An 18,713-nucleotide genomic window follows, 5' to 3' on the forward strand; every position below is an offset into this window, starting at 1 on the left:
TTATAATGCATAAAATATTTTAGTGTCTATTTGGGTTTCTTAACTTGGGGTCTGCATTTCAATATAAGTCATTTCCTTTGCAACCCTACTTGTGTACTTTATTTTACTTTATGCATTTTATATATTTTTATTTTTATTCATTTCAGAGAGGAAGGGAGAGGGAGAGAGAGAAACATCAATGATGAGAGAGAATCATGGACTGGCTGTCTCCTGCATGTCCCCTACTAGGGATTGAGCCTGCAACCTGGGCATGTGCCCTTGACCAGAATCGAACTGGGGACCCTTCAGTCCGCAGGATGATGCTCTATCCACTGAGCCGGCTAGGGTTTACTTTATGCATTTTAAAACAGTCTTCAAAAAAGGTGGCCATATGTTTTACAAGATTGCCGAAGGTTTAGAACCACTCATATAAAAATGTAAGTCTTTCTTAGGTAAATAATTAGTTGTCTTCCAAAAAGCGATTTAATATATGCCATGGTTCTATCTTTAAAAAAAAAATAGGTTATATTTTCTAATGTATGTTTTAAATAGTTCACTTTTTATACATGTCATTTACTGGGACAGATTACTGCTCTGGCCTATTTAGTGGCTGCTATTCCAAAAGGCAAGTATTGGGAGAGGACACAGTTGAACAACCCTCTGCAAACAGAGCTAATTCCCATTGATGATAATATTGGAACAAGAGCCAGTAATTGTCACACCCAGCTTTAAAAGCATATAATAGCGCACGAGGCTGTTGAGATGAGGATTTCTAAAGAAAAAATAATTTTATAATCTTCCAGTGAAATTGCCATTTTTAGCCATTTTTTCCTCTCAGTATAGTTGCTCTTAAAAGATTTTTTAAAAAATTCCAAGTATCTGAAACAATTTCCTGCTTATTTCACCATTTTTGCTACTTATTTATCCTATTTTAAATCAAGTACAAGGAATGTATGCGGTGTAGCAGTAAGTAGAGGCCATTGAACATTCTTTTCTATAACCACTTATACCAACCATCACAATGATGCAACTCTAAATCAACATAAGCTCGATGCAGAGTATCTCTCTCGATATGATAGAAGAATACTAATTCTACTAAAAAATTTAAAACAACCAGCACAATGCAAAGTTTCAAAGTAATATTCAGATATGTCCTTGAAATTGTCCTAAAATATAACTCAGACACTGAAGTCTATGCTTAAATCAGTCTTATTTCATGTTTATATTGCAAAGATACCCTCGTAAACCTAACAGGATTTCTTAAAAAATAAAACTTGTAAAAAATAATAATAATAAAGCTAGTTTTTACTTTTATAAAGAAATTATTTCTTTCCAAAGCTGAAATCTTTAAAAAATGATGTCTCTCTGAGGAGTATAATCTCAGGTTTGGTGTAAGAAATGTCTGTCCCATACTCACATTGTGTAATATAGTAAACTGATTCACACAATAGAAGCATTATATCTTTGATAAAATAGCTTGAATGTCTAGAGATTTTCTGAACATGAGCTGCATAGTATAAGAAATAAATATATAATAATATTTTTAAATGAGACATTTTAGGGTAATTAATATAACATATATATGTGTAATGTAACAAATAATTTAAAGTAATCATATGGCTCAACTATATAATTTTCATGATCATAACGTAAAAGGTAAAAGTTTAACTTTTAAAAAACCTCTAGTTTATATTAGCTTGGCATTGCTTTCAAAGTTAAAGAAATTGCAAAACACAAAACACCATGGAAATCATGGGAAGTAAGCATTGTGCACAAATAGGAACATTTTATTATTTCGGTGGGAGATAGATTAATTTATCCCTGGGAATGACAGCATTTCTCCATAGGGCATTTCTGTTCAGTTAAATATAAATTATGTATTTTGTTAAAAGTAATTAAGTTTGTTAAAAATAACAGCAATATCTAGAGCCAGCCACATTAGTAACAATCTAAAATGGGGAAATGTCAATAAAACATATGATGAGAGACAGCAAGACAGCTTTAATTTAGAAAAACATATTACTATTAGCCATAAGCATGAATTATCATCAAAAAGAGAAGTAAAGTGTCTCATATCTAGAAAAGCATTTTTTAAAAATAGTAATTATTTGAAACAGCAAGAAGAAAAGGTTAAATATCTTAATTTCTTTAAGATTAATAGGGTCAAATATAACAATGTATTATTGATATGCACACAGAGAAACATATAAGATGTAAATATCTTGAGAATGTTTTGAATTGAGTATCTTATTAAGTCTTTATAATTTTTGTTAATTTTTACTTCAAAAACAAAAAACAAAAAAACACCCACCAGAAACAAAACTATGATTAAGTCGGATTATTTACTTACCAACAATTAAAATGCAGCAAATTAATACATCTTTAAAATATATATTTTTTCAAAATCCTGAGAGAAAATATAATTACCAACTTCTATCTATAAGATTTCTATTTTACTACTAAATAGTTTCATTTTCAGTGGATGTTAAAGTTTAATAACATTTGCCAATTGTAAGAAATTCAAGTTAGTCCACCAAGAATTTGGCCTTGTTTTCCCTTCCTAGATCCTTAAAAAATCCATAAAATACCAAATATTTTAAAGATGTAGATCAAAGGACTGAATTATGCATTGTTCTTCTTTATATGAGTAAATGTGATGGGACATGGTCCCCACATTAGACTATCTGAGTGTTATGTTCAACAGCTTCACTGATCGACTTGGAACAATTCTTTAGCCTTCCGTTTGCTTTGCTGGCTTTACATTGACAGTGGAATGGGAATAGTGCACGTTCCTCATACACACTACTGCCTGCTGCCTTAGCTGTCACTTCATAATGTCAGACCAAATCACACACACAGCACACAAAAGTAGCTATCTGAGGATCAATTCACACACACACACACACACACACACACACACACACACACACTTTCAGGCAGAATACTCCCTGCGTTAGTCACTACTGATTACATGATACCTAACAGTCAAGAAAAATAAGGCACAGTGTCAAGAAGCAAAGAAATCAACAGAGTTGTAACTAACAGGGGATTTAAAATAAGCATGAATGATGTTAAAGATATAGTAGGAAAGATGGATCTCACACACACACACACACACACACACACACACACACACACACACACAGCTGGAGAAATTTCAGCAGATAGAGGAGACTGTAAGGGAGTCCAATGGGAAGCCTGTGGTGGAGAAGATAAGGTGCTGCAAGTGTCCTGTGCAGAGACTCACAGGGACTCAGTCTGGGCTGCAGTGGGATCCAGGGGTGAAATCTGTTACAGCCGAGCAGGCAGCTAAGCTAACCTCTGACCCCACTGATGTGCCTGTGGTGTGTCCAGAATTAGATCATGGAAATATTATCATCCAGAAATGCAAAGACATCACAGAGGCAGGGCAAAAAGTGCCTCCTATCAGTTCTCAGCAGCCTCACATAGGGATCTGATGCTACCCTCACTCATTATCTGTTAAAGTTGGAGCAGTTTAGGCCGATTATTTAATATACATGGGGCACGTTTTCATTCATTTTAGATAAGCTGCTTTTTGACACTGTGGACTTATTAAAATATTAGTAAGAAAGGTTATGTTCTGAGGCAGCAGACCTAGATCACTTTGTATGAAGTGAAGGAGAAGAAGAAGGAGAAAGAGAAGAAGGAGAAGACGGGATTAGCCCTGTTGGTATGGCTTAGTTGGTTGGAGGATCACCCTGTACACTAAAAGGTCATGGGTTTGATTCCCGGTGAGGACACATATCCAGGTGATGGGCTTGATCCCTTGGTGGGGGTGCATGCAGGAGGTGGCTGACCAATGTTTATCTCTCACACTGAAGTTTCTCTCCCTCTCCAAGACACAAAACGAAAGCTGAAGAGTCAAGAGGGAAGACTCCTCTATTAACATAAAAGAACTGATGAGGTAAAAGTAACTCAATGAAAGAATGGAAAAGAGCCTTGTGGAATTCTGGTCCAAGAGTGGAATATTGGAATTAAGATTTCAAAGGCAGAACAATCTGAAATGATCATAAGACGCAGAGTACGGTCATAAGAGTGACTGAAGCAGAATTGGAGGTAAAGTCCACTCCCTCATATTTGAAACAGTCAAAAAAGTAAGTGGGTGCTGAATAGATCATTCAGGTGAACTCTACCCTCAAGGTGATGAAGACTAAGTCCAGGCACTAAAAAATCCAGTAATTAAAAGAGCATACCCAAAAGATCAACAGATGATACTAACATGGAAGGGCAATGAGTGGTTGTGCTAAGTTGCATTACATATAAAAGTGCAGAAGTTTAAAACAAGAAGCATGGAATGCTATGGTAACATATGTAAAAGAACGGGGAGATGATTAGGTAAACTTTCATATCTTCAGTAATCCCAGAATCTCAGGGCACTAAAATGGGGTCAGAGGAATTGAGTAACTTGGAAAGTTAGCAGAGTGGAAACAAATGATCCAAGTCCCTTAATAATAATAATAATTAAAAAAAAAGCTAAGTAAGGGAATGTAAAATGAAAATTCAGTATAGCCTTTATTACTTCTGTGGAAGAGCACGCAACAGGCCAGGAGCCTGCAGAAGATGCAAGGTGTATGAGCATCTCCTCTGGCTCTCAGTTTGGGTGGTATATGTGTGGTTGCTCATTTCATTATTATGTTTTGAAATGTGCACACATTCTTTTCTATGTATCAGTTTGATAATGATCAAAGGGAATACTTTAAAAAGCAACAAAAGAACTTCATTCTTACAAAACCTACCCAATTTGTCTATACACAGACTCACAAATTTGAATCATTTAAATGACAGCAAACCTTACGGTAAGCTATTTGAAAACTTGTTTATTTAAATTTATTTTCCTATCTGTGTTTTATTGTACTTTAATGTAAACATTAATGATATTGTGTTTCCTGAACACAAACCAAATCATGGCACACAAAAAAACAATTCAGAAATATATCCTTCAAAATAGGCCAGCTAGGTTGAGAATTGTTAAGTATTGTGAAATTAATAACCAACTACGATATGATCAAGAACTGACTCTATCCATGTTGATTTACTGAACGAATAAGTAATATGAGGCAGATACTCTATTTATTGATAAGTAAAATTAGGAAAATATAGAATGTAAAAAACGTGGTGCATGGTTTTAACTTACAGTGAAATGAAGTTACCATAGTAAGTGGAATAAGCCTGTGATCATTCATGTCACCCACCTTAAGAAAGGTCTTGGTTAATTATGAGGACAATTATGTAACCACATTTCCATATATTTTTAAGATAAACTTATAATCATTGCAACCAAAAAATAGTCTAAAGGTTACATCCAGCAATATTAAAAATAAAAGAGAGAACAACAAAGTAAGAACTATTTAGTATTAAAGCAAAATGAAAGGGACTGAGAAAATGCAAAAGAAAATAAAATATAATAAAAATCACTATAATAAACTGAAAGCCATTCCCTTTTAATTACATTTACTGAGAGACATCACAAAACTTGAATTATTAGGAATATATTGTTAATGGTATCTCTTATGTTTCCTTTCATTTATCTACATCATTTCAATCCTTCGAAATTTAGTCATTATTTTTCAATAATTTTTATTAACTCTTAATTAACTAATAGGATAAAAATGGTCACACATAACTCTAATCACTTTGAAATGATAGAGCACAGCATCTAATTCCTTGTCTACACTAGCCGAGCCCACCATAGTATCACTGCCATTCTCTTCTCTCCCTATAGGATTTCAAAATGTTGTCCTTGAACTGGCTCAAGTCCCTAAAGCTACATATAGGCCCTTTTCCTCTTCTTTTTCTAGTTAATTCTCTCTTCTGTTAAGTGCCATGTAATTGAAATCTCCCTCCATTATAAGGGGTAGATGAGAAATGAACAAAGATTTTCCCACCGAGGGAAATCTACGACCAAGGAGTAGATTACAGCCACTTTGGGCAAGGCAGCTATAAGCCACTCAGTTCATCCTCAGCATTTCAGGACTGACTCCTCCACTGTTGAGGGAGGGAAGCAGGTCGCTAAGATATGTACACATCAACCAGTGCTGTCTAAATACCTAATTATGAACTCTGTGGAGGGAGGTGGGCAGGCAGATGTAATGAAACTATATTTGATCCTTCTAGGAAATCAAAATTAATTGTCATTCTTGGAAAACTAAAATTTTAGAACCATCAAAGATAGGATTCTAATTCATTTACCGGTTAATTGACATGTTACTGCAATCAAAGAGTTTATATTGCTTTACTTACTATTATTTTATAAGGATAATGTACCCCTATTTCATTATAACCGTATGTATATATATATATATAAAACAGAAGTAGGAGTTATATCACAGTAATAGACACGCACATGCAATTCTATGAACACACTCAATTGTAAGAAAAAGTATACCTGCCATCCCTGTGATGACGGTCAATGGTCTGACTGTATCTGGAGCGAGGTAGAGTAAGAAAGTGACTGCAAGCGTGGCAGAAACAAGAACATAAATGAGACTCAGGAAAGAAATGAAAAGGTATAGTTTCATTTAAAAAGTGAGGTTAAAAAAAGATAAGCAGGTAGTAAGCAAAGCAAATGAAAATTGTTACTGGAAAGCTTGCTCTTTCCACCCAATATCCATAAGGTATGTCAGAGATAAAGGTTAAAATATTCTAAATAGTCTCAAACAAAACACAACAAAAGAAAACAAATTGAGATTTAAATAAATCATATTCCAAAATAAATTATTGTCAGTTATTACCCAAACATCTTCATCACAATCTGTAAAATGTTACACAATATGATAGGTGCTTTCCAATTTTTTTTTAGGAGGAAAGGAGAGGAGAGAAAAATAATAAAATAACCAGAAAGCTCAGAAGAAAATAATAAAAGAGGCAAATTTTAATACTTGTCATAGTTAGGAGATCTTACAAGGCAATTGTTTCTTCTTCAATCATTAATTACTTAAAAGGCTTTCTTTATAAATTCAATTTAGTAAAGAACAAACTGATTCAAATCATTTCTGATTAACTGCATTTATTAAACTTATTGGACAATAGACACTTTTCCATTCCTTATTTTTATTATGTTTATTGCATGCTATGGCTCTGCTGCATTCCATGCCTCATGTCCACCATAGCCATCAAAGCAGCACACTGACCTTCTAGGCGTCTGTGATTCTCTTCTTTGCATAGCACTAATTGAAAACACTTAATTTTGGCAGATGATCATTGCCTTTCGGTAAAAAATAGAAACCAACCTTGAACTCTCTCAACTTCCATTCTTCTACCTCAACATAGAGAGCAAATATATATTTGTACCTTCACTTGTCCCTTTCTCTTCACCGAAGAAAGTCCTCCATTTGTAATTCCACTTCCCACAGGACCTTGCTCCATTCATCACTGTCTACAAGAGCCCTGGGGCACGGGTCCGTGCATGGGGGGGTGGGGTCCCTCAGCCTGGCTCACACTCTATCACAATCCAGTGCCCAAGTGGCAGGCGGCTGGCTGGGGAGGAGCCCCCGCTGGGCAGGGCAGGGCGCAGCTCCGCTGCTGCTCCTCCTGGCCCTGCTGTGCCTGCCACAGCCGCGGCTGCAGTCACCACCTCAGTAGCCCTGCCAGGAGGCAGGAGAGGCTCCTGCCACAGCAGCTGGGCTCGCCAGCCATGAGCCCAGCTTTTGGCTGAGCGGGTGCTCCCGCTGTGGGAACGCACTGACCACCAGGGGGCAGCTCCTGTGTGGACTGTCTGCCTCCTGGTGATCAGTGAGCGTTATAGCAACCGGTCGAACGGTTGCATATACAGTATATACATATGCCCTGCTCACAAATTCATGCACCAGTAGCTCTCTGCCACCCTCCTGTAGCTCTCCACCTGCTGCCCTGCCCTCCTGTAGTTCTCCCCGCTGCCCTCCCCCTAATAGCTTGCCATCCTGCCCCCTCCTATAGCTTTTTGCCACCTGCTTGTAGTTCGCTGCTCCACCCTCCCGCAGATCCGTGATCTAGTCCTTAAGCAGTTGGTGGTTAAGCCCCAAGGTGTAACAGATAATTAGCATGTTCCTCTCTTATCATATGGGATAGATGACCTACCATTCCTCAAGTGCACTAATCCTAAAAATAAAAGCTTAACTGAACTTGCCTTCCTCACACTTGCCACTGCATCTCTGTGACTTTCCTGGACTTTGGCCTCTACAGTTCTCTTGAAGTTGTCCTGTGAATGTTATCTGTGAAATCCTAGAAAAATCCCTTAATCTTTTCTTAATCTTCATCGTATTACATTTATCTGTGGTATTAGATAGACATTGATTTTCAACCTTTATTTCTTGACACTCTTCTCTTGGTTTTTCAACACTATTTTTCTGGCTATAAAAAAAATGGTATTTATTTAACAGTTATGTGCCATGTACTCTATTAAACTTTGTCTACTTTATCCCATTTACTTCTCATAAAAACTCTTGGAGGTGGGTGCTAGGATTCCCACCGACAGAGACACTGAGCTATGAGTGCTTGCCCACAGCCATACAGAAAGGAGCAGGACTGGGTTTCAAGCTCGGGGCTTCCTTAACTTAAAATTCAGGGTCTTAATGTTTGTACACATGGCTTGGTCTCTTGCTTCTTTATTCATTTCATCTACTAAATTGCCTTTTTCTATATTCTTAGATGCAGGGGTTTCCCAAGATTTAATCCTTCACCTTCCTTACATTCCAACACATTCTCCAGATAACATTACTTGTTCTTACGGTGCAAACTCTAGCGTTAGCCTTAATTTTTCTTTGGGTTCCACAACACATTTCCAGAGGCCTTCTGGGCTTTTCACACGGCTGCTTAAATGTCCTGCAGACTCTTCAGAAAAACACATGCTAACTGCGAGGCTTGACCAAGTCATCTGCCTATTCGGACACCTAGTGCTGCATTTGTGACATGAGAGGGCTAGAGCAGCAGTTTTCAAATTTTCTAACAAAATGTTAAGTTAAACCAATAGATAACATATAAATGCAGTAAAATCAGAATGACTCCGGGGCTGGAGAAAATGAGAGAAACTAGACCCTTTCCCTTCCACTTCATCCCTACCTACATACAACAGGCAACCTTCAGGTGCCTCTTCAGAAGCTGGAACTCCAAGATCTCTAAAGTCCCTTCTACTTTCATTATAATTCTTTAATCCCCCCTTTGGAGCTTAATATAATCCATCAGCTATTCCTCTTCTTGTAATTTAAATATCTATTAATGCCATGTACCCAAAATATTCTGGCATCTAGGATAAATAAAATTCTCACTGCAGGATATCACTAACATGTTACAGCAATAGTATCTAGTACAGCATACTTATTCTAATAGTAAATTAAATCATGTAAACACATAAGCTCTTAAAATAATTTCTAACACGAAAGCGACATAGTTTTTCCCAGGAAAATTATGTTCCTAGTGGCTGCAGTTAACAAAATTTACCATAGAGACAATGACACAGAAAGTAATAGGGGATAGGTGCCCTTTGCAATTCATCATTTCAGTTAATACCCCTGCACTCAAGTCTCTGAATTATTTATAAAGAACTTTTCTTTTCAAAACAAAATAGGATTTTGACTTAGGACAAAAGAGTAAGAGGAGAAGAACACTAAAGGTCAAATCAAATTTTGATATACGATTTTTTATGTTACCCATAAGAAAAGAGTATGAATACTATATCTCCTTCTTATACCACTGAAGTTTAACCAGATGCTATAAATGAAAGTCAAATAGCATAATTTCTCCCCAATATGCTGATGGAAAAGCCACTATCTTCCTGCATAACTTTCCCCCACGTCCTCAAGTCCTTCATCCTTCATACTGGCTCTTTCAGACACACACATGTGTTCAGCCCCTGAATCTCTGTTCTTGTTCTCACCTGGCTAAACATTCTTGTTTTCCAAGGCCCAAGTCATGCCCTATGTTCTCTACATAGCTTTTTTAAAAAAACAGATGAATTGACTGATTTCCCCTTTTTTTTCTGCTTAATTGATAAGCACATAAAATGGAAATTATTTGAAAGACAAAAGATCCTTTAAACATGCTGAGGGGTAAGGCACATCGTCTAGGCTATACGATGCAACTGGAGCACAGGGTCATTCAGCGGGCAAAACAACCGCGTAAAATCGGCACTACTGTTATGATTATTGAAATGAGGAGATCAAATTCCAAAGAGGTCAATTTTCCCAAAGATACACGGTGAGCAAGTGTAAAAGCCTAAATTCAAACCCAATGCCTTTAGGTTTCAAACACCACGACAAAGTATTCAATAAAAACACTGTCCTAGTCCAATGCATCAAGAAAGATTAACACACTGTGCAAAATACCTAAATTTATTTACTATTTCAAAGGAAATTCTCTTTTAGACTTTTCAATCAACCATGTGATCGCCCTGATAAAATGCTGTTGGTGAATATTCACTGTAAGAATTCTAGAGTACTCTTAACAATTAAATAATACATAAAAATTACAATGCTTTTACGTTAGTCTATTATTGGAAATATTTTAGAATATTAGGACAAACAGAAATGAAGAACCCATTATTTAATATTATGATAGAGTACATGGGTAATACTGTAGTTTTGATTCCTTGTGTTAAGAAATAATAGTTGCATGGATAACTCAAAAATAATATATTACAAATGTTTTATAGTCCTATTTAAATGGCATTCTATTTTACTTATTTCAAAATGGATTTAAAACAGCTCATAATTAACAGTAATTAGGATCTCGTAATAATATAAGGCACGCTAAGAGAGTAATTAAACCACATAGATCAATTTCTCTAAAGCTTTGAATTACTTGAAAATTTTTGCTAAACTAGAAGACTCTTAAAGTTATAAAGTGAATGTGAAAAACAATATTTCAATTATGACTATATCAGGTAATAACCAAGGCTAAGTCAAATTTTTTGTCATTAATACTAGGGCCATTTGCCTTAAAATATGATATGTTTGCATGATAGTGACACCTTTTGTGTGTGAGTATAATTCTAGAGGCTAATTTTATTCCATCCCTCTTTGCAAGATTTAGACCACATTATCTTCAGAGAAAATATTGAGTCCATTTTTAATTATAAAAAAAACTTAACATAAACTTGAATGATTTCAAGTCAGTTCAGACTTTTCTGTCCCTTCATTTCCTTACACTTTCAATAAACAATGAATGTGTTAATCACTATACAGACAGTTTCCAGAAATAACCAAACACAAAATTTTACTACGTGACAAAAGTAATCATTCACACACCTTCATGGGACTCCTTCCAATTCCTAATCATGATAGTTTATCTTTTATTCATTCTTATTGCACTTATAAGTATACATTTTTATAGGTAGCATACCTATAGTTACACCTAAAGACCTAAAAAACTATGAAAAAGTCAAACAAATAAAAGTAATATACTACACTAACTTTCATTCAACAATGATAAAGACATTAACTTAATAACTTCCTAATGTCTCCTTAGTTCTCAGACTCAAAAGCCAATACTTGCTGTGCTCTATTAAAGAAAACATGCTAAAAAAAACACAATGAAATAACAAGCATGAATTGAACATATAGCCCTGTATGTAGACATAACAAACTTATGGATATTGGCAGATACAGCTCATATTAGTTTATTTAAATCCCCCAAGTATTTCTACCAAAATTAGTTTAGGATGCATACAAAAGGACTTCTGAGTTCCTTTGTTATTTTATCACAACATTCTTTGAATGGTAAATTATGTTTTCTTTTCTTATTTCAAACCCATTTTATAGTTTGGGGAAAATATAGCATTTTTTATTTTATAAACAACAAACCATGAATTAGAATTAATCAATTTGTATAATTAAAAAATTAGTAATAATTAACATTAATTAATTCCAAGTATGTGACATTTAATAGAGCAAATTCAGAGAATTCTTCTAAATACAGCAATCAACAGCATGATTCTTTACGATGCTTAAAAAGTTTACTTAAGCCATGAGGAAGAACCTCTTCATGAATCAGTTTTTGTGTTTCCAGGCTTATCTCAATACTTTTATATATAAAAGTCACATTGATTTTCCTATGAATGTAACAGACTAAAATCTATTGCCACATGGAAATATTTTTATAGATATTAATTATAAAGTAAAAATAATAAAACACCTCATTTTCATTATGACTATCATTATAACCTCACATGCAAATTTACTAACTTACTAATTTGATTTAACAAAGGCCCAGAATTGCAAGAGCAAGATGATTATTTTTTTTCTTACGAAAGAAACTATTGTGTTTTGTTTTGTTTTAGTTTTGTTTTGTTTTTTTAATGATGTGGGGGTCATAAGAAAGAATGTAGGCATTTGAAGAAAACATAGGGTTTAAGAAATTTCAGAATAGAAACATTTAATAGTAACACCTCTTTCCTGAAGGCAGTGATTATAAGAAAACAGAGGAGTATCTAATCGCATTCACCTGTCTCTGTCTGGAGAATAATGGTCATCCATGACACGATGTCTATCCATTCGGCTAATTGTGTTATAATGGCCAGTGGAAGAGCGCGTCCCTCGAAGTCCCTGTTCCACATTCCGACTGAAATAGCAAGACACATTAAATATACTCAAATCATAACCATAGGCTAAACTAACAAACAAGGTTTACTGATGAGTGCAGTAAAAAAAGACAAAAATTACTATCCTGTCAAGTTCAAGTTTTTTGTTTTGTTTTAACTAAGCAGTTGTCCCTCTGGCTAATGTCCACATAAATGCCAACCGGAGGTTGACAGTGAAGTTAGGAGATTCGTTCAAGAACAGAGGTATAACATAAAACTAAGGCACTATTGATAAGGATAGTGATAGGATTATCAAAGCTATTAATATATGGCTCTGAGATCTCTAGTAGTGATATTCAACGATACAAAAATACCACTGGAAAAACTGATTAGTGTGGAGAAAACGAGTTCAGCATATTGCTTATAGACAATATATTGCCATATCCCATTTTTAGAGATAATGATTGCTTTAAAAAAATCTAAACTGAAGTATTTCTAATTGATCGTGATGATTTTTTTAAGCTACTATTCTTTGTCTAGATCATCTTTCTCTTTTTCATGACAGAATAAGTCTGTTATATAAGCTCCTAATCATATCACTCTATTGAGAGGTCTACCACATTTAAGAAATTATTTTTCAGAAAATAATTTTAGTTTCAATGTTAAACTGTTTAGTTAACATCTTCAAATATTTTAAACTATGTTTATGAGGTCAATATATTACATTTCCTTTTTAATTTCTTCAATGTCTAAACTTAAGTAAACATTTTAAGTACTTAACATCCTTATAAGTTAAGTAAGCTTTTAAATACAAACCTCAAGTTCTCTTAGATGGTTCCTACCATACATCAAATTAAGATGACAATTAAAAATTCCAAGTCTAAAATTAATTCATTTATTCATTTATAATAGGAATCATAATGTTCAAATGTCAAAATTCAACATTTTCAAATTTATTAAATATTCAAGTATATAAATTGTGAATTATGCACATATTTATTAATGGCAAGCATATTAGTTCCATGGCTCTAACTCTATTACGCCTTTCAGTACTTACCTGCATTGACCAGAATTTTCCCACGAGGCATAGACCTGGAGCTACAGATTTACTGAGCCATCCTTCCCTTTAACTCTTCGCACGATGGTTCCTCATTTTAAAGCGCATCATATGTTTATTTTTCCCCCTGTTCCTTAAGTTATCAATATCTCTACCATTTATGAGTATAATAAGTTGGTCATAACTAGATCTGCTCAATATTGATAAGTGATTTCAAGCTGGATCCTGTTTATAACTTTGAACTCTTCGAATAAAATAATACATGGGTCTTCCAAAGTCATAGAGAAGACTATCTTTTACTTTATTCTCATTATGTAGGTTATCCAATAGCATCTTTGTTTCTCCTGAAGATACTTTTCCCATAAGAATTTTTTATCTTTAGAGGTTATTCCTGGTGTTTTACCACAGGTAGGCTTGTACCACCATCCTAGGAATAAAGTGTGCATGCTATCTTACCTTTGTGGAGGAGGGACACTGGGTGACCATGACCTCGTCCTTCCTATAACATCTCCTCGGTGTGGAGACCCTGATGGTGAACAATGGTTGGATGACATTACTTGTTCTGGCACTGACAACGTTGAGCTTTGAAGGTCTCGGCCATTGTGTCGATAATCTAAAGGTGGAAAGATTAAGATGACAGTTACCTACACACTAAGTTCTTCTGTATTTCCTACTTTACTGAAAAATGTAAAATGCGGGTGAAGCTGCAGCCTTTGAGTATGGTAAAGGTAATACTAGGACAATAAAATACTCTGTAAATACTTAAAAAAGGATGACAAATACTCAAATACTTTTCTCAACGGATTATTAAATTATTCGCTATATATTGTACTTTATACACAGGCAGGAAGAAAAATGTAGAAACAAGGATGGTTTTTTCTGATGTTGAAAAATAATGAACCCAGGATAAATACTGTGAATGATTCAGGTTTTCTAAGCACTATTCAGTAATAGAATAGAATAACAAATATACACTATTAAAGTAAATAATAAAAATTCCTATAAAGTTCTTTTTCAAAAATACACCTCTTTAAACAAAATGGAAAAATAACAAAATGATCATATTTTTTGCCATTCTAAAAATAAAAGATGAAAGAATTGAGATGTGTCAAAAATGGCATCAAGATGAAGAAGTTCAAAACCTGAAAGACATTTTTTAGGATAAAGAAAACTGGAAAAATCAATTATTAAAGGAATAGAATACATTTGGGGAGAAAACTGTTATAATTCCCAAGCAAGAGGCCATGGGAAATATTTTTCAAAACCATTTTATTGAGGTTTAATTCACAAACCATAAAACATGTAAATTATCTTTTGCAGGTTTAGTAAAGTAATATATTGTTCACCCATACTGCAAAAATAAAAACTAAAAGATAGTCATGGAATTTTAAAAAAATAATAGGTACTTTGATAGCATGTTAACTGATGCGACTCTAACAAAAATTGTCAAACAAAAATTCTTATCAATAATTGATGCAACTGTAGCATGTAGCATGTTTGTCCAAGGTAAAATTAGTCATACCCTTGAAATCTGTTAAGTTAATTTGCCTTCAAGAAGAAGAGAAACATTTTTATAATATTAAAGAGTAAACTGTGATATATTTTTCCCTGGTATTTTTTTTTTAAAGGCTACTTACCTAAATTTAAAATCATCAGATAATTTATAACAATACATTAGCAAATATTTTAAACTATAATGCCATAATTTCAAAAGTAGCTGCATCTGATACTTAACCAACACAACAATGAAAAAAATTTTTTAAATACTTGAATAAGTATTTGACATATTTGGGTATGTGGGTGATCTCAACAAGATTTTCTTCTCTTTCACAGTATAAGCACAGTATGTAAAAAAGTTTTAATTATATAATAATTCCTCAAAATTACAGAAAAATCCTTATTATTTAGTAGTGTAAAGCAGGAAATTAATAAGAATTCACTTATTTAAAATATTTCCATATGAATATTCAATCTAACAATTGGTTCAGGTGTTACAGCAATAAGAACTAATCAGGAGTTTAAATTCCCATAAGGTATTTTTGGGGGAGATGAGAAGGCAAGTTATTTCTTTCTCATTTTATCAGTCTATCTATCTATCTATCTATCTATCTATCTATTGGTAAATAATGATGAATTTACTCTTCCTGCTTATTATAAAATATTTCTGAAATTCTTACCTGACACCACACCAATTCCATCATCACAGTCATAGTCAGAGATTTCGCTGTCACTTATTCTCTTTGATCCTATAAAGCAAACAGCAATAATTAAAATTGGTATTTACTAAGGAAAAAATAGTAATCTCTCACCAACCTGAAAAATCAATGGAAGGAATTTTGAATGGAACTTGAGAATAAAAAACAGAGAGAGAAGGAAAGTCATGGGGAGCAGGCCTAAGCCATCAGTAGGACATCCTCTGAGGGCTCCTGAATTGGAGAGGGTGCTGATCAGGTTGAGGGACCCCCCCCCCCACCCCATTACGAATTTTGTGCACCGGGCCTCTAGTGATAAATAAAAACAGTGTTACTATTTAAAAAAAAAAAAAAAATGACTTGTGTGGTCTACTTACATTTTGTTATTCATTAAATAGACTAAACTCCCTTATCAGAAAATGACTGCTTTCTTGTAGGTTTATAAAGCATTGAGATCTCAAATTGTCTCAGATGTCTAAAGTAGCAATATTTGGACATTCTAGGAATGCCCTCCAATATTTGAAATGCCTTCAAACCTTTTTTTCTTCTTGTTTTGCTTGTTTTTTAATCCCTGCCCTCTTAGGACACAAAGTCTTTGTTGACAGTAACTGCATTCTTGTTTTTTTCCTTTCTAATGGTTAGGCAGCAGAAAATAATCTGAGATCATGTGGTCTCACTGAATAAATTCACTATTTTCCTTGTAAATTCTTATGTCATTAAACTTTAGAGCCAATCAAATCTGAGGCTGTTATAGCTCCAACTGACATGAAAACTAGAATCATCTGATGACATCCAACAGACGGGGCATTTAGGGGTTTACATAATTAGGACTTACATTCTAAACAGACTCAGAAGAGAGGAGGGATAACACAGATGAAGTTATTGACAGATTTAAGGAGAACAGTGTAATGAAAATTAATATGCCAGGCACACTACAGAGCATAAAGATTACATGCTTCTAGTATTGGTCGAGAATCAGAACTGCCCCTGATATAAGATAATAATGACACCAGTAAAAAATATCTAGAGGTCTGTATAAGTATATGTAATTGCCATCTAAGAGAAAATAAATTCAATTGGGTAGAGAATGAAAATAAATATTGGTCCCAAATCTGCGCAAATAGCTGAGATCCTGAAAAACTTAATTATGAAATCATGTCTCTTTCATCTTACACCTAGCAACAGCATCATTTTGGTTTTGTCTCAATAATTTGTTTCCATTCACTCTTCTTTGAAGACTGGTGGTCATGGGCTGAATGAAAGTATAATAGGTATGATGTTTTCTATTTTAAAAAGTGAAAAGGTGATAATATAACATTTTACTAAGTAAAGAATTATTTGAGAATTTTAAGAGATGAATCTAGTTGATATGTGACAAAAAATGAAGTATCAAATTAAAGAAATCTCTAACTGAACTTTTATAGTTCAATTGTTATGTAAACAGTTAATATCAAACAACAAATTTAGAAATGATTTGTCATGTTAAAAAGGAAGACTTTTACCTTAAGATGTTACACAACTTTAACTGAAAACAATAAAGAATATAAAATAATAAAGACTTAAACATCCAAATACACTTTTCAAAATAATGTTTCAGGAAAGTGATGAATAACATTACTCATCAATGAATCAAAAATAACTGTTTCATTCGGAGTCAGACTATATATACTATAGACAGGTATAACCTCATCTTAATGTATCAAACAATTAAAAGATTCAATAACAGCTATGAAAACCCTGAGATACATGTTAATACCCATAAATGTATCTTCAAATTCCATGTCATATATATCATTCAAGATAATTCAATGGAAGATATGATCAATTTTACTGAAAACTTACTTTGCAACCTCCGTGTTGGGCTCTCTCCATGGAGCTGTCTTCGTGGCATGTAGGGAGAAGGATGGGGAAGTGGGAAGGAAGAGACATCATGGGTCTGAAGTTTGTACCAATGTGGCTCATCATCTAACAATGCTGTTTCTAATTCAATTAAAATCTACAAAGCCAAGAGACAAAAAACCATTATATACCAATAATTCAGAAATTCTCTTAAAATATAATAGTAATGCTATTAGATCAAAAGCAAAGCCATGTTGCAAAGTTATTCATACATTTTGACAATAAACAAAATAGTTATAACTTCTTAATTATTTAAAAGTTTTAAATATCTAAGAAATTTAAATAGACTAACCACCCACTGGTGTTGAATTTGCTATTATAGAAATAACAACTATTATTCAAAGTCTATAATAATACTAATGTATTTTATAATTTACAAAGCATTTTCATTCATTAATTTAGCCTTTTCATAAACTCTAAATGGAGAGAGACCCAATTAGGAGGGTCTAATGTATATCAAAAACCATGTTATATGTTGTCTAAATTTTCTGGGGGAAAAATAACCTACTGTTTTGGTCTTGTTATTCAACTTTTACAGAAAAGGATATCAAAGCTAAAAAACGGTTTAAAAGAGCTTGTCTAAGCTCACATCAGCTGGTAAGTGAGAGAGGTATAACATGAATAAAATAAAACTCTGTTAAATATATGCTGCTAATGATTCAAAATAGGATCATTTGATTTTTTAAAATGAAACATACTATAATATGCACCTTAAAATATAAATGTTTAATATATTTTAACAAGAAACCAATCCATAGAAATTAATAACTTTTTATTTTCTTTTAGGGTCAGGAGCAACTATGACATTTATGCTTAGGAACATGAGAACTGCTATTGGGTGATAAATCATTATTTACCTATGGGAGATTACAAAGCAAAACACCTAAGTTCTTTCATTCTTCCCAAATTTCCCCTAGTTATTTTCAGAGTGATAGGCCCTGTATTACAAATTTTGACACATACACACACACACTTATTTAATCCTCATACTAACTCCTAGTATTCACACGTGGCTGAAGAGGAAATAGAACGAGAAATAGATTTAATAACTTGCTCAAGGACATGGGCTAGGAAG

The 18,713-nt window shown here is 33.9% G+C and overlaps 1 protein-coding gene across 6 annotated transcripts in view; it reads right to left on the reverse strand.

Annotated features, from left to right (window-relative positions):
- RIMS2 (regulating synaptic membrane exocytosis 2) overlaps positions 1-18,713 on the reverse strand; it is a 213,156-nt gene that overhangs the window by 129,913 nt on the left and 64,530 nt on the right. For 4 of the 6 annotated variants that reach the window (XM_036436629.2, XM_036436630.2, XM_045581338.1 and 1 more), the window contains 5 exons: positions 17,582-17,735; positions 15,725-15,793; positions 14,004-14,160; positions 12,415-12,531; positions 6,386-6,451 (listed from right to left, as the gene is read on the reverse strand). In XM_036436629.2, the coding sequence (XP_036292522.1) occupies positions 6,386-6,451; positions 12,415-12,531; positions 14,004-14,160; positions 15,725-15,793; positions 17,582-17,735 (563 nt within the window). The remainder of the gene's footprint in view (positions 1-6,385; positions 6,452-12,414; positions 12,532-14,003; positions 14,161-15,724; positions 15,794-17,581; positions 17,736-18,713) is intronic. The other 2 variants (XM_036436632.2, XM_036436631.2) reach the window with 1 other exon arrangement.

Source organism: Pipistrellus kuhlii, unplaced genomic scaffold (assembly GCF_014108245.1).
Source record: "Pipistrellus kuhlii isolate mPipKuh1 unplaced genomic scaffold, mPipKuh1.p scaffold_m20_p_14, whole genome shotgun sequence".
Classification (NCBI taxonomy): Eukaryota; Metazoa; Chordata; class Mammalia; order Chiroptera; family Vespertilionidae; genus Pipistrellus; species Pipistrellus kuhlii.